General features: G+C 51.8%; 1 protein-coding gene across 4 annotated transcripts in view; it reads left to right on the top strand.

Moving 5' to 3' along the window:
• The window catches only part of znf827 (zinc finger protein 827), a 42,178-nt gene extending 31,222 nt beyond the window's left edge, over positions 1 to 10,956 (top strand). Inside the window, exons 9-15 of one of the 4 annotated variants that reach the window (XM_029259094.1) lie at positions 247 to 384; positions 1,094 to 1,265; positions 1,974 to 2,140; positions 4,600 to 4,809; positions 4,961 to 5,138; positions 7,922 to 7,972; positions 8,241 to 8,438. In XM_029259094.1, the coding sequence (XP_029114927.1) occupies positions 247 to 384; positions 1,094 to 1,265; positions 1,974 to 2,140; positions 4,600 to 4,809; positions 4,961 to 5,138; positions 7,922 to 7,970 (914 nt within the window). In that variant the 3' untranslated portion in view covers positions 7,971 to 7,972; positions 8,241 to 8,438. Of the gene's footprint in view, positions 1 to 246; positions 385 to 1,093; positions 1,266 to 1,973; positions 2,141 to 4,599; positions 4,810 to 4,960; positions 5,237 to 5,503; positions 5,915 to 7,921; positions 7,973 to 8,240 lie in introns of those variants that run through there. The other 3 variants (XR_003798266.1, XM_029259092.1, XM_029259093.1) reach the window with 3 other exon arrangements.
• Positions 10,957 to 16,072: the final 5,116 nt, after the last annotated feature.

The following is a 16,072-nucleotide window of genomic DNA, read 5'->3' as shown; positions in this document are numbered from 1 at the left end:
GTCGAGGGCCAATGGCGTGCCGCTATTCTGAGTGTATTCCTCTATGAAATGCAACGCGGAACACGAGCGAGTGCGTTTGACGTGTTTATTCCACTGGGAGGGCGGCTTTGAACGTCCATTGGGAGCCGGCGGAGCCCTGCCATGACACACTGACTCAGTGACTCCCCCATCTGGCTGTATTTTTTTGTGTGGGAGGATGAGACACAGTCTGAGATGTGGATGAATGACACTGTCTCTCTTTTCCAGACTGGGAGAAGGCAGGCGTGGACCCAGGAAACGGGAGACCACAGTGGAGGCTCAGCGAGCAGCTCTACCCCTGCCCTGTATGTGGAAAGGTGTTCGGCCGGCAGCAGACCCTCTCGCGTCACCTGTCCCTACACACCGGTGAGAGTTGAGTCCCCGCTCATCCTTCAGCACCCAGCCAAGCAGGAGTCCTGCTCTGACCGTTTGACCCCTCTGCACCAGTACATAAGTCCATTCCTCCCATTCCCCCTCTCTGCTGTGCATCATGGACTGGCATGGTTAAGCATGGCACAGAACCACACTGATGCTTAATGCACACATGGTAAAAGCGTGCCGTTCGAGGGCTGCGTTTAATGCTCCGCGCTTGTAAACAAGGGCCACCGGACTGGATTACCCCCTCGCTTTACACAGATTATGTCTCCGATTAGTCTCAGTGGGAAAAATGCCCATCTAATTATTTGGCCATAAGGCCGGCGGGCTCTCCAAGGCTTTCCCCGAGAGCAGGGAGCGCGACCAAAGCTACTGCACAGGCCTGGTCCGAGGCCGCGGTCGGATGGGCCTCCTGGCAGCTGATCACTTGGCCCCTCCACAGAGAACAGAAGCGGAGGCATATGCCTCCATGTCCTGTCTCTTTTCTGCTGTCCAAGGCTACATGAAGGGCCCCGGGAAGTCGGCTCGCCTGAGCACAGCGTCCCGAACCCTGGTCCCCTCATGCTGTCCTGCTTCCTTTCCTTTATGTTGTTGTTGTAGTTTTGGTCCCTTCTCCTGTCATCGTCACTGGCTTTTGCTTGTGTCTTTTTGGGAGGAGCTTGCTGTTTGGTCCCTACTGACTGCTCTCTGGCCCTTGCAGAGGAGAGGAAGTACAAGTGCCACCTGTGTCCCTATGCGGCCAAGTGCCGCGCCAACCTGAACCAGCACCTCACCATCCATTCCGTCAAGCTGGTGAGCACCGACGCCGAGCACATCGTCACTGCTGTCACCACGGAGAGTGCTGAGCGCAAGAACTGCCCCTACTACTACAGGTGTGTGTCCAGGGCTATTTACTGTGCTATATTCTCGCTCGCTCATGCACGCACGCACACACTCTCTCTCTCATTCATTATCAATAACCACTTGTCCAGTGCAGGGTCCTCTTGATCCAAAACCTGCCCTGGAAGTATAGGGTATGAGGCAGGATATATCCTGGAAGGGGCACCAGTCCATCACAGAGCAGTGACGCACACTCATTCGCTCACACATGCACACGCTAAAGGAAACACATCTTTGGGCTCGGGGGTGGAAACCAGAGCATGTGGAGGAAACCTGTGCAAACACGGGGAGAACTTTCCAACTCCACAGAGACTGCAGTGAATTCAAACCCAGTGGTACCCGCTGTGGTACCCGCTGTGGCACCCCGCCACCCCACACTCAGATACACTGGACTCTTTCTGTTGCTTGCACAAAAGTACTCCAGCAGTACCACACTGTTACATTATCAGATCTGTGTTACACCAGTGACACTATTGCCCTCAATTAGCCATCCTTTAAAGCGTAAGCGGACATCGTTCTGAGAGCAGGAAGCCAGACAGCCGACTGCAGGCGAAGCCCAGGGTTGGCGCTGTCAGGAAAGCACTCACCAGCTGAACGCACCGACAGCAGTGCGAAACCACTGACTCCTCTCAATGCTGGCAGAGCTTTTCCCACTCCGGCAGTGCGACCGTGTGACCCGTGTCTCCCTCCGCCAACCTCAGCTGTCACGTGTGCGGCTTCCACACGGAGCTCAACGCCCACTTCGTAAGCCACATGTCCCTGCACGTGGACCGCGAGCAGTGGATGTACGCGCTGTGCTGCAGTGTGTGCGACTACACCTGTAGCGAGGAGGCCGACATGAAGGCGCACGTCAGCGCGGACCATGCAGGTGAGGAGACGAGGGTGGCCCCGGGGACCTCGGTGATCAGTGTGTAGGAACGCTGCGTGTGCGCGTTTGAGAATAGAAAACAAGGTAGGTAGATCAGGGTCCAGCGCATGCCCACCTTCATCATCGTCATCATCGTGGAGCCGCCAAGGGCTGCCCGTCCACATTACGAATAACACTGAAATGAAAGACTAGCAGGAGAGGTGAAGAAATGTGCTTTGTTTTACAGCTTGCTATATATTGTCTTGGCAGGAGAACAGGCCCTTCCGCAGCACTGAATTATTTATGTTTGTCTTAAAAATGGTTTTGTTTCATAATGGGCAATGCGGGGTCCAGGGGTGGGTGGGCCGCCTGATTTGTATCGGGCCGCCGGTGTTATCAGGCCCTGCACAAATCAATGGGCTGGGTCCTCCCTGGCTGAGCAGCTCGCGCAGCGCAGAGCACGCCCCCTACAGGGAGTCCAGGCCCTTTGGCACATCTTGTCTGCTGCAAGATCCCCGTTTTGAATTTGTACCTGTGGTTTCCCACTTCAGCAAGCAGCCGTGAGAGTGGCAGGTGACACACTGGCACTCGTGCTTGGCTGTCCCTCGCCACGCCTGCTCGCACATGCCACATGTGTCCACTAGGGGCGCTGTGCGCAGAATGGCAGGTCCTGGAGTCAACAACCAGACTCGAGTTTAAGGTCCCGGCAGTGAAGCCTTGACTCCCCCAAGTCGTTACTACACTTGCACTGAGATTCCAGCAGTGGAAATGGTTGCAGGCGGAATATTTTAGGTATAGAAGTTGGTCTTCTGAGCACATGAAGAGTATGATGGTGGCAGCTCCTTGGTGGTGGTGTGGACACTGTGGACAGTAACTGTCCTCTTTACATTTATTCATTTGGCAGACGCTTTTCTCCAAAGCGATGTACATCTCAGAGAACATACGCTTTGTACGTTACATTAGGCGAAAGAGAGACATGGTTGCAGTCATATGATTAAGTAAACCTAGTTTTTCTTTCCACTTTATGCACCAATGTTCATCGCATGAGTAGGTGCATAAAATTTAGATCAGACAATTCCTGATCACCTTCATACATTTTTTTTTTTTTTTTTTTTTTATATAAAGGTACACAAACATTTCCATACAATACAGGAGTAGTGGGTGTGTAAAGGCTCATCTAGGCATGATCATGAAGTTATGGTGCATGAACATTTACACCAAAAATGAGCTGGAGAGATCTTTGGCGAAGTGAGTCTGGAAGAGGTGAGTTGTTCTTTAATCTATGTGGTTCAGCAGCTGCCGTGTGGTGAGAGGGTTAGAGGTCACATTTAGTTGCTATCATTCATCCATCTGCACAACAGAGCGCTGTAACACACACACACACACACACACCATAAGTTTGGAGTCACCGGTTCACCTGAAACGTGTTTTTCGACTGTGGGAAGAACAGGGAGTGCCTGATGGAAACCTATGAAAACAGGTAAAGAACTAGGGGTAGTGCAGTGGTTAGAACTGCTTCCTTTGGACTCAAAGGTTGCAGGTTCGAATCCCATTTCCAGCTGTAGTACCCTTGAGCAAGGTACTTAACTTAAATTACCCAGCTGTACAGATGGGTAAATGATTCTACATTTACCTTAAGATTGCAAGTGGCTTTGGAGAAAAGCATAAGATAAGTGAATAAATGAAAACTCCACACATACTGAGAGGGGATTAAACACACATCTGTACATGCTGGTTGTCTCACAGTCCAGGTGTGGGGAGACTACCAAAGTTATCTGCTGCGTCACCATGCCGCTCCACACCGGTGTCTTACAGCACCTGAATGGTGCAGTTAGATGCGAATGTCTCTAAATTGCCCATATAGAGTATATGTGTGTGTTACGCTGGTTTAGTGTATAGATGTTTCCAGGTCACAGTTGTTTTAGCATCGTTTTTCAAAGCGTGTCCATTGATGAATTTGACGTTTCGACTTTTTTCTGTTGATGTCCTGTCGCTGTCGCTCGGAGCCGGACACCGAGCAGGGACGGATTACTTGCAACCATTCAGTAACTCTGCCAGAGTGACTTGCACTGTTGCATTCGTGTCGTGCAGCTGGATTTTACCCGAACCGCACTCAGGCTGAGGGCCTCTCGACGGGATGTGACCACACACCCTTAACCCTGTGCCCCGCCACCAAAGGGTGGTGTGTGGGTGGGTGGGCCAACCTGTGCGGAGTGAGTGCGAGCGCGGGGGTGGGAGGGGGCACCGGCCAGGGTCTGCTTTGTGTGCGTGTCATCTTCCACACCTCTCCAGTCCTAAAGAGGGCTCCTTGACACGGGACAAGTGCAGGCAGTCGATCACTAAAAGACCAGTTAGCTGCCACCTGCTGGCTGAGCTCTCATGACTATTATTTCATTTTGCTTTTTCTCCATGCTTCTCATCACGCTGTGTGCCTGTATAGCTGGGCCTTGACTCCTCTGACCCCTCCCTGTCCTCCCCAGGCCTCAATCCCAGGAGCCCCTTGAGCGAGACCAAGAGCACGTCCTCCTCGCTCTCGGCCCTGAGCGACTCCCTCAACGGTTCAGAGTGCGGTGAAGCCGCCCACAGCAGCGAGGAACTAAAGAGCCTCCTGGCCCCGCCCTCATCAGCCGGCAGCCAGTCCAGCTCAGGCAGCCTTTCTGGGTCGGGAGCTGAGGACAAGCCGGAGAAAGGTACGCCGTCCGGCGCCAGGGGAAATGCGTCTGTGGACCGCTGCAGAAGGTGGTCAGCCTGCAGACTGTGGTGTGTGTGAGGGAGGGAGGGAGGGAAAGGCTCCTGGTCCCAAAGTCATCTCTGTAACCTCCACTTCTCCGTCCGACGCAGGTTTCGAATGCGTGTTCTGCAACTTTGTCTGCAAGACGCGGACGATGTACGAGCGGCACCTGCAGATCCACCTGATCACACGTATGTTCGAGTGCGACATCTGCCACAAGTTCATGAAGACGCCCGAGCAGCTGCTGGAGCACAAGAAATGCCACGCCGTCCCCAGCGGAGGGCTCAAGTAAGGAAAGCAAGTACAGGAGCATCCTCCATCCCACCTACCCTCCTGCCCCTGGCCCCTGGCCCTCATACCATGGCCTACCTCGCCTTTACTATGAGGTGGGCATAGGCTGCTGTCTCTCAGGTCCTTCTGCTTCATCCTTAGCTTAAAGTGAGGTGGAAATGTTACAAAGCTGATAATTATTGTTAAATATCAGTTGAAAAGGGGAGGCGTAATCCTGGTTTTGGTGGTCTACCCCACACGCACACGCACACATATTTTCACGCCTCTTTAAACTGCGAACAGCTTCGATACCCTGAGAAAAGGCTAAATCTGGTCAGTTATGGAGACAATTAGTTTAATCGAGTGCTTAATTGATTATGCAGAATGAAGACCCGCATACAGAGACCCGCCGGGACCAAAGACCACCGGTTACGATCACCACGTCCACGTGGTCAGGGTTCAGCAGCTTCTGAGCTCAGGAGTCACACGCTGACTGTCTCTCAGCCCTTTTTGTAACTGGCTCCCATAGAATGAAAAATTGCTTTAGAGCTTGTGAAAATGTTCAACTTTTTCTGTACGACGTGATTCTTATTCAGTTCGGCGCCCTTTTTTGGTTGTTATGCTCATTCCACTTCCACGACAGGTATTTTGTCCGCTGCCTTCGATGTCTTTCTCTCTGAAAAGTGTGCCGATACTATGGCTCTTCCATGATCAAATCGACTATTGTATGTACTTCCTACTCCCTGTCACACGGACAGCCTGTCACAATCTTTGATTAAGGCAAACATATCACAACTGAGATACCAGATTCATCAGCATTATTATTACCAATAATAATAATAATAATAATGATAATACACTTAGCTGACACTTTTCTCCAAAGGGACTTGAAATGTTAAAACTTGTGATTATTTACCCATTGATACAGCTGATTAATTTTTACTGGACTAATTCAGGGTAAGGGGGGACGCGGTGGCGCAGTGGGTTGAACCAGGTCCTGCTCTCCAGTGGGTCTGGGTTTCAAGTCCCGCTTGGGGTGCCTTGCGGCGGACTGGCGTCCCGTCCTGGGTGTGTCCCCTCCCCCTCCAGCCTTACGTCCTGTGTTGCCAGGTTAGGCTCTGGTCCCTGCGACTCCATATGGGACAAGCGGTTCAGACCGTGTGTGCGTGTGTGTTGTGTTGTGTGAATTCAGGGTAAGTACCCTGATGTCCTCACAATGAGTATTCGTCAAAGGGGGTGATTTGACTGAATAACCCTGTTTCGTAATGGATGGGTATATTTACGTAAGTGGTCGGTTGGCTCTCGTGGTGTGTGAGGTGTAAATTGGGTAAAATGGAAATACACCATGGACTCAAGGGTGCTGTGATGGCTAATGTCTGTAGCTGCTGACCCCTGACCTCTGTGAAGGTACCGTTCGCTGTGATCATGTGAGCGATAGCAGTGAAAGCAAGAAAGAGTGTCTCTGTCCGTCGCCCACACTGCGCACATGTCAGTGTAAAATAGTACCACCCGATCCTGAAGTGCCCTCATCACATTCTGTGCCTCCTTAGCCTCGGTGTGGAATGATGCTTTTTCTGTGTGTCTGTGTGTCCTGTCTTAGTACTGGCAGCTACTGGGCACGTGTGAATATAGTCATAACCAGTGAGAAATAGATATGGGGTACCCAGGAGGGTGACTCCGGGGAAAAGCAGTGGTGGAACTTGCTTTGAGGGCCGAGTCTGCAACACGCCTTGTTAACATGTCGTCGGCAGCTCCGTGCAGAGGGGGGTGGTTGTAGCACGTCACCCAGACGTGAAACGCGTTGAGGAGCGGGTCTCTTGCACATTACAAGGACCCCCCTTCGGGATCCGCGCTCCTAGCCGTCACCATGGCCAAGCGTCCCGTCCACGAGGCAGTCCGAGTGCCAGTCTAGAGCTGCCAACCCATCGCGGCAAAGTCGTACCCGTGTCAAGGAGAAGATGTGATCTGGCAGGCCCGTTCTGCCGGTGCCCTGAGGGGGAGGCCGTGGAGCCGCGCCAGGCTCGGACAAGCTGCCCGCACCCGCTCCTCTCCTCGCGGCCCACGGAGCTTCCAGATTGTCGCAAGACAAGCGCCCTCGTGGGTCGAGCGATTTCCTGACCGTTTTGCACAGAACTACGTGATGCGGTCAGCAAGTTCTAAGATTGGCCACCATGTGATTCTGCTGTGGCTGTGACATACGGCGGCCGGTCTCGGAACTTACCGACTGCACCTTGCACTTTTAAATGAGCTCATATTTACTGTAGAAAGCGGAAGCCGCCTGCCACTCCGCGACCCCCGGACAGATGAATATTGGCATTGTGGGCGGTTTCGTGACCAGCAGTATGTTGTAAAGGGATTAAGAAATTAGACTTGTGACCCACGGGCGTGTAGACCGACGCCCACTGCCAGCGCGAAGAGCGACACGTCGCACTCATCGTCCAGCAGGTCCAGGGCTAAACATGCAGAATAAAATCATATCATGCCAATATTACAATTATGACTGACAAGTAGGAATTTTTGAAGTCCCGTCAAATAACAGTTTACAGCATTTTACTGCATGCTGCGTAAAAAGTGTAGAGGTGGTTTTTCAGACCAGCGTCGGTTTGCTGAGGTGTGCAGTGCCCTGGTGTGTGCGGCGCGGTGCGGTGCGGCACGGCGCGGATCTAGCGGCCGGCTCCCAGCCGAGCCATCAGGGCTCCTTCCTCCTGGCCCCTGTTGCGTTCGGCAGAAATACAGAGGAGAGGGGAGAGGGGGGCGAAGGTGCTTTGCCACCGGATCTCTGAGGTGATTCTGTTCTGCAGGGTTTGCGAAGCGCTTTGGGCTCCTGAGCAGATGAAAGGTGCTATTTAAATGTAAGTGCCATTCATTTATTCATTTACGTACATGTGACCCCCCCCCCCCCCCCTGTTGAAACCCACCTGCGGCTGCAGGAGACTGTCGGCTCGCCTCTCAGGGTCTCAGTGCCAGCTCTTCCCTGCACCTCCCCCTTCTAGTAGGGTGTGTTTTGATTCGGTGTGTGTCAGTTGTCCGCACCTCCTTCGGCACTCACCCCTGGGGCTCTCTGTGTCTGTGCAACCCCCCCACCCCCACCCCCACCCCAATCCCAATCCCTTCCCCCAGGTGCCCTTTCTGCATCTACTCCACCAGCCGGCCGGCCGCCATGGAGTGCCACCTGAAGACGCACTACAAGATGGAGTACAAGTGCCGCATCTGCCAGGCGGTAAAGGGCAGCCAGGCCGAGCTGGAGGCGCACGTGCGCGAGCATCGCCTCGGCAACCACTACAAGTGCGAGCAGTGCGGCTACCTGTCCAAAACGGCCAACAAGCTCATCGAGCACGTGCGCGTGCACACGGGCGAGCGCCCCTTCCACTGCGACCGGTGCGCCTACAGCTGCAAGCGCAAGGACAACTTGAACCTGCACAAGAAGCTGAAGCACGCCCCCCGGCAGACGTTCCGCTGCTCCGAGTGCGCCTTCGCCACCACGCACCCCTTCGTCTTCAGCCGCCACGTCAAGAAGCACCAGGGCGGGGAGGGGCCGGCCGGCGAGGAGTCCCCCCGCTCCACCCGAAGCCCCTCGCTCAGCATGGCCGCCTCGCATGCACTCCAGTCGGTGGCGCTGTCCATCACGGGGAAGCAGCAGCAGCAACAGCAGCAGCAGCAGCAGCCACCACAGGGGGGCGCGCCGACCCCGCGCTACCTCTCTGCCAACGGCGCCTCCTTCTCCTCGCGCTACGACAAATACAGGAACTGCGACCTGGCGCACCTCATCCCCCTCACCACTCTCTACACTTCTAGCCAGTTCGGGAGGGCGGGTGCCTTCCGCTTCCCTTCGCCATCCTTCTCGGACCCGAGGCCTGCCTCCTCCTGCTCGCCGGCCTCGCCCCCTCTCTCGCCCACATCGCTCAAACACTCCTTCTTGGCCTACCTGGGACTGACGGAAAGGGCCAAGACCGTGTGACCCGCCCCCTTCTCCGCCCAGACTGTGCGGCCCTCCCTCCCTCCCTGTGCCTCCTGCCTTCCGTCCCGCATCAAGCCCCTCGACCCCTTTTCTCGTCCCCTGGACAGCGGAAAGATCAAAGAGCCGCGAAGCGTTGGATCTTCCCCATCGAGATAGCGTAACAAGCTGGATAGAAAAGTAGCTGTGGTAGGAAAAAAAAAAAAACAGAATTTATTACAAAAAAACTGTATGTGCTTAATGCATTTATATCAAAGATGCTTTTATTATACGTTATATCCGTTTTAATTATTTTGTTTTTGCTTGAACATATCATTCGATAAGAGAGAAAATAACAAAGTGCTACTTTTTTGTGTACTCGTCTTTTGCGAAGCATTAGAACGCATGCTTGCGTACGTGTTCCCATAGTTTTGGTGTCATTATGGGCTTAATATGAAGTATCCCAAGGGTATCGGCGATGGTGCGGAGACCAGCCGATGAAACGGAACTGTTCCCAAAGCAAGGCTTCGATCCCGGCACTTATTCATACTGTACATAGTTTTGTAGCTTTTCCCCTGTGGCTTTTCTTTGTCCTTTTTTTATATACAACAGTCACACCATTAGTCTCTACCGTTCGTTAGTGGTCCTCGGGCACATCGTTGCCGTCCGAGGGGAGGCAACCGCCTCCGGTCCGGTGGAGTGGACCGCGTCACGGTGCGCTCCGCTGTACAGCCGCTCCGGGATGGTGTGGGACCGCCAGAGCAACGGGGGGGGGCCGCGTCAGGCCCCGGTGGACTGTGGCGGGCCGCGCTCGACCAGACCCGGGACCTCGTTCTGCATCGCGCACCTACTTTTCCAAGGTGACCCATGTTGTCGAGGTGACGGGCGGCGGGCGAGTCTTGCAGCGCCGTCACGCTGGCCGTGCCGATTCACTGGTGCTTTTTGGGGCTTTTTGTAATTTTGTGTAATAATTGTTCCAAAATGATGACTTGAATGAATGTATCGCTTTTTATCGTAACCGTGGAAGTGACGCAGAGGTAGATGTGAAGAGTTCTGTTCAGATTTGGGAAGAAAAATGCTAGTATATTGGTGGCCTTTTGTGTTTGTGATTGCTTTTTTAATTAGCTTTATTATTAACTTTAGGTTTTTTTTTTTTTTTTATGAGCCTTTTCGATTTGATTTCAGAGTTCAGATGATGAGTTTCAGTTGCTACAAACCTTGAAACACCTCGTAAAGAGCCTTGTGGTGTGTTGACGTGACACACGCTTTGCCCTCTGTACTCCTTTCAGAGTCTTTAGCGCACTTCTTATAAACCTGTTTCAGATAAAAAAGCACTTAATTCAGAGGCTCTTTTTGCCTGTTGGGTAGTCTTACAAAACACGCCATTTCCTATGTTTACTGGTCAAAGCTGAATGGAGATGCCTGTCCGTTGGACTTGTAGCGGCGCCGTGACCCCCTGCGGCTCGCAGGACCCATATATGAATTATGTACGTGAAATGCTTGGTATTATGGGAAAAGAATTTTTTCGGAATCATCCTGGGCAGAAAAAATAAAAAAATAATAAGAAAAGCCCAGGCTAAATTGTAAAAAGCCAGCTTTGCACAGGGCTTTAGTTTTGCACTTTCTAATGGCCTGTTTACCTGTAGCGAAAGAAACAAGCAAACAGGATCTGATATAATCAGCGTGAGAGGATTGAGGATGAGGAACCCAAATTGGATTTTTGAGACGGACTGTAACCCGCTCCCACAGCCTTTAAAGCCAAAACGATGCGAGTGGAAAAGGGACAATTCTCACTTTTTGCTTTATTTCTCTTGATGTTTTTAGTTATTTAGTGAAATGCTCTCTGATGCTGGTGGTGGCTGGGTGGGGTGGGGTGGGGTGGGGTGGGGTGGGGGTGGTGATGTAAAGACCACGTGGAAGATGAAGCGGGAAACAGGCTGTGGTGTCGCAACCCGAACACACGACGCGCGGTGCTGGAAGAGACCCCCCCCCTCCTCCCCCTCCTCCTCCTCCTCCCCCTCCTCCTCCTCCTCCCCCTCCTCCCCACGAGCTCAGGTTGCCCTCCACACTCCAGTGCCCCTTGGTGGGGGGTCAGCGCTCGAGACTCCGATGAGTCGGAGCGGCACGTGCTGCCGGTGCGTCCGCCTTCGCACCGTGTAGCGCGCGCGCGTGGGGTCCTATTTGTCGGAGTTCGGCGTGTGACGCAGCGACGGGATTCCGCCCATCCTGCAGTATTTCGAAGCACTTAATCCAGCTATTATTTGCCTAAATGTAATCAGCACAGTAATTTAAATTTATTGCGTGACTACCTTTAGCACTGCGGCAGATGCATGGTGTTGTAAGCTCTTAGCACTTACGTTCTTAAAACTTTTCCTGAGGCAAGTTTTTTGCTTTTTTTTTATTACTATTATTATTATTTTGCTTTTATAATATCGGCCTGCACTCTTTTGGTTAAGTTTATGTGTAGTTTTTTTTTTTTTTGTATTTTGCTACGCTTACGGGGCTCCCGCATTTCCCTTCCTTAGTTATACTCTTGGCACTAAGTGAAAATGGTTTGTGCTGTAAAAAGAAGCTTTTTTTTTATTACTTAATCATTAACGCTGTACAGGGTTGTGACAACAACTGATTATTAGATCATTTGTACCTTTTTTTTGTATTTGTTTTTTCTTGGTTTGCCTTTTTTTGTTCTGATCGTCGGTTCTCAGTGTAACAGAGTTTCGGAATTAAAGCTTACATCAGATACGAGCGAATTCTCATGTCTTCATTGCGCGCACGTGCGAAGCGCGGGAGCGAGAGCGAGGGCGAGGGCGCGCGCCGACGAGGCCTTCGGAGGCTCCGTCCCGGAAAGCGGAAGTCTGCTGTGCCTCAAAGGGCAGCGGAGGCCTTAACTTCCTGCACGGTTTCTCGTGTAACAAAGTTGTCTTTATTATTATTATCTTAAATTTAACAAGAAGAAGAAGACGAGAACGAGAGGAGAGCACGGAATGCCGCGCGAATCGAATAGCATGGCCCATGGCTGCTGCGGACCCGGACTCCAGTCCAGGTTGACTTGAACTTTACTCGACGGAAGGAGAGCGGCCGGCGGCCTTAAGTTCCGCTAATGGAAAGAGATGAAGCAGAGATGAAGTGCTGCCGCCCATTAAGGGATTCATTCATCACGCTTCGCCTGGAGCCGCGCAGCATCCCGCGCACACCGGACGCCTCCGAGTCGAGTGTGACGAGCGCGCGGGATCCGCAGGTAAGCTGCAGCGCCTTAGTTTCCGTGTCGCGCGCGTGCCGTCTGGGGGGTGACTGCGGTCACGGGGCCGTGCGCGTTCACAGCTCAGTGACAGGGGGTCCAGCGGACGGACCGGGCTGCAGTTTCTGAAATCCCGTGACTGACTGACGGACGGACGGACGGATGGGTTTTATGGAGCGGAGCCAGACGTTACTTTAACTGCTGAGTGCGGTAGTAATGGTGTGATTTACTCGTCCTGTTTGACAAGCTGCTGTCTGTGTGAAGTTATGTGGCTAATGGGTCTTGTGGTGGGTGACAGCACACATTTTACCCAACTTCATCACCATAAATTAACGCAACTGCCTGGAACTGGGATGGCGGAAATGTGCTTCCTTTTACACAGATGACATTGGTGGCGGGTTGTGTCCCGGGGGACCCCTTATACTGGGGCGCTTTGAAAGAATTTGATTTAAATTCCACCTTAGAACTGTTTTACAGTATATTACAATAAATGTTGTCGCACCGCTAGTTGAAAAAGCGCCTACGCTTTGATCTTAGGCAAAAGGCCGAGAAGTGGAGGAGATTCAAACGCCAGGTCAAGGTCAAGCACCTTAACCTCTGGGTCATACAGCTGCTAGCACCGAAATTTGTTTGTAAAAAATAAGACCAGGATAAGAGTATGAGGATTACTCGCATAGGCCCGACACCCTATCACACAACTGTGAGCCTTCTTGCTCCCCACCACGGTTGTTGGTCCACACACAGATTTCCCAGAATCCCACACTAGGGACCGGCACAGCATAAACAGATCAGCCGATGAACGCACACCCTTACAAACATACACAGCTGTTGTTCAGGTGTCGCTCAACATCCATCATCCATCTGGAGGTGGGTTCCCAGCTCTCTCTGTGCTCCTCAGTTTGGGTCCCTTTTTGGGCTCTTCTCACTCTGTGGCTCTGGGGGCTGTGATGATGTTGGCCATTGTGCGTAAGAGGTGCATGCTGGGAAAAATGGGACACGTGCAGTGTTCTCTCTGTTATGTTGCTTTATTATGTTTGCTAAGGGCTGGGAGAGGAAAGGCACGGGTTCGAGGGCCCGTTCAGGCCGTCGTGTCTGAAGATGCCAGCAGATTCACCTTTGTGCTAATGAGTCTCTTCCAGAGTATTTAAAATCAGCTTAATTAACCCTGAAGCGATGCGCCAGGGAGTGTGTCGACACCGCCGAGCTCCCAAACGGACCAGGCGTTGATTGGAAAGCGCCCTTCCAGGTTGTGCTGGGCTGGGGGTGGGGGCTGTGTGACCGGGGTTCTTGAGCCGCACTAGTGCAGCACACCTACTTTACTACAGTTCTGCACAGCGTTTTACACATTATCCACAGTGATGCAAGTGACAGAGGAAGTGAAGAGTTACTTTTGTTAAGCGCTTCACATGTCAAGAGGATGCTGGACTTTACACACTAGCAAGCATTGGGCCATTTGTGTGTAAAGTCCGTGTGTGTGTGTGTGTGTGTGTGTGTGTGTGTGTGTGGCTGTGATCACTCACAGATTCTCTCCCCGTAGCCACACATGAGGTGCTGAAATACCACTGCTCCATTCATTGAGAAAAAGAGGTACTTTTTAAAAAAAAAAATAAAACAAACCATATTTATACTCCCACTGTTTTTTTCTCAGTAGGGTAACTGAGAAATGATGTAACAGGTCATGCTACAGCTCACAGGTCCAGCTGTTTGACCCTTGAGAAAGGTACTATGATGTGAGATGCTTTAGTAAAAGTACCCTGCTTCCTAAATTGGGATGATTGTAGAATTGTGATCCACACACACACATTTTGGATTAAATCTGTCTGTAAAACAGATTATTGTCCTGTTTTAACTCCCCTCATAATCAGCAAGTGTGTATGAAATTGTCTGAAATGGAACTATTTTAACTGGAAGTCTGCTGCCCTTACTGTGTGTGTGTGTGTGTGTGTGTGTGTGTGTTTCTCGTCCTTTCCCTCTGATTCGTACCGTGTGCACTCCAGTGACCTCCGACATCACCTCATGAAGCTGGGCCATCGGCGATCAATAGCGAGTTAGCTTCTTTGTCTGCGGGTCCGCCTCGCTCCTGGGCTTATTACAGCGCCTTCGAGTCACGGGGGAAGTGTGTGCGGATCTGTGTGTGCAGCTCTGCCTGTTTGCCAAACGTGTAATTCCACGCTGACCCTCGCGTGACCCTGCTGGCCAGGAAAGCTGCTTAGAGGAGCGACTGCGGCGGCCCGACGCTTCCTCCCCGACCCGACACGCCAACCCCCCTGGCCGGTCGGTCGGTCGGTCGGTCGATATTTCCCAGGCTCCCTCTCTTCGGGCCTGCTCTCGCTGCATTTGCATGTGAAGGTGGACGAACGGCCCTCTCCGGAGGAACGCGGCACAACGCAGAAAAGAAAAAGCGGTTGAAGGAAAACCTTTGTGGTCAAAAGGGACCGGGACCGCGCTGGGAGCCTCACACCGTGACCGTTTCATTTTCGGTGTAATAACATCTTTAATTGTACTGTTGCTGTCAAAATTGAGACTTTATATCGTTTAACTCCTTTCATAATTTAATGAAAAGCAAGGATTTGTCGGAGGGCTTGGGGGAGCAGAGTCCCACCCTTATTAAAAATGCAGCGGGCATCAGTGGGGCGGCATCTGAGTAGGATGAATTTCCCATCAGCCTTTGCAGGCAAAGGGCACTTGACCCAGGAGCGAGCATCAGACGCCCCCCCCCCCATCTCCTCACATACTGCAATCAAAATGTTCAGCTTGTCCAAGAGCACGGCGAGTGTGTCGGGAGCGATTCCTCTTTTCATTGTTCATCCCTCTATTGTCAAACAAATTACTGGAAAGCGCGACGGCAAACAATAAAGTGGGCATTGAAAGTCTTTTGTCGTCAGGCTACAAGGTTACCATGGCACCAAACAGCGTGGACCAATCGTGGGGAGCAGGATCTCCGCGCCTCCGACTTCATCAGTTAAAGGAACAATGGCAGAAAATAGCAGCGCGCCGCTGCAGCCCAGGGCTGAGCAGGATACCGTGTTTACCGCACACGCATTAAATGAGCAACGCGGTGCCCTATTAACACGCAATGCAACAACAAGTTGTTAGTAAAAGGGCTATAATTTGACTGGCTAATTGCGGTAATTTGTGCGTGTTTGTGTGCGTTTGCTAGAAGCAACAGAAAATAATGTGTCTAATTTGAGAGCGGCAGTGAAAGTGGTTTCCCTTTAAATGGTGAAGGTTTGGGATCATCGAATGTACAATACTGTACCCCGGTAACCATTTACTGCCGTTTTAGCAAAACATCCACGCCACATTAATGCTTTAGGAATGAACTCCTCCAGCAGACGGCCCTCGTGGCTCTGTGTTGTACCACAGCACTGGTGTAAATTTAACATCAGTTTATCTGGGGTCCTTTGGTTCTGACTGTGTGGGTTGAATGCTGGTCCATAATGTTGGTCCCTTAAGAAGCCCGAGGTTAAGATGTCTCAACGACCACTAATTGAGACCAACTGTGTGTCTGACTGCCTGAATGTGCTGGCAAAAAAAACATTAATTTCCAAGAGAAAGGAAACATTAGAGAGTAATTTGAAATATGCACATATTTACCGCATGTTTCCTGATGACGGCTTGACCCATTTCACTGCTTACTATTGAAAAAGTAAATAATATTTCCGATGGGGGTTCAAATCTGGCTCACTTTCTGTGGACTTGTGTATCCCTGTGTTCGAGTGGGTTTCTTCCAGGTGCTCTTGTTTCTGCTCACAGTCCAAAGACGTGTTTCAGGTGAAC

Source organism: Scleropages formosus, chromosome 16 (genome assembly GCF_900964775.1).
Source record: "Scleropages formosus chromosome 16, fSclFor1.1, whole genome shotgun sequence".
NCBI lineage: Eukaryota > Metazoa > Chordata > Actinopteri > Osteoglossiformes > Osteoglossidae > Scleropages > Scleropages formosus.
Note: the sequence above shows the minus strand (reverse complement) of the source record. Positions and strands in the feature narration are given on the sequence as shown.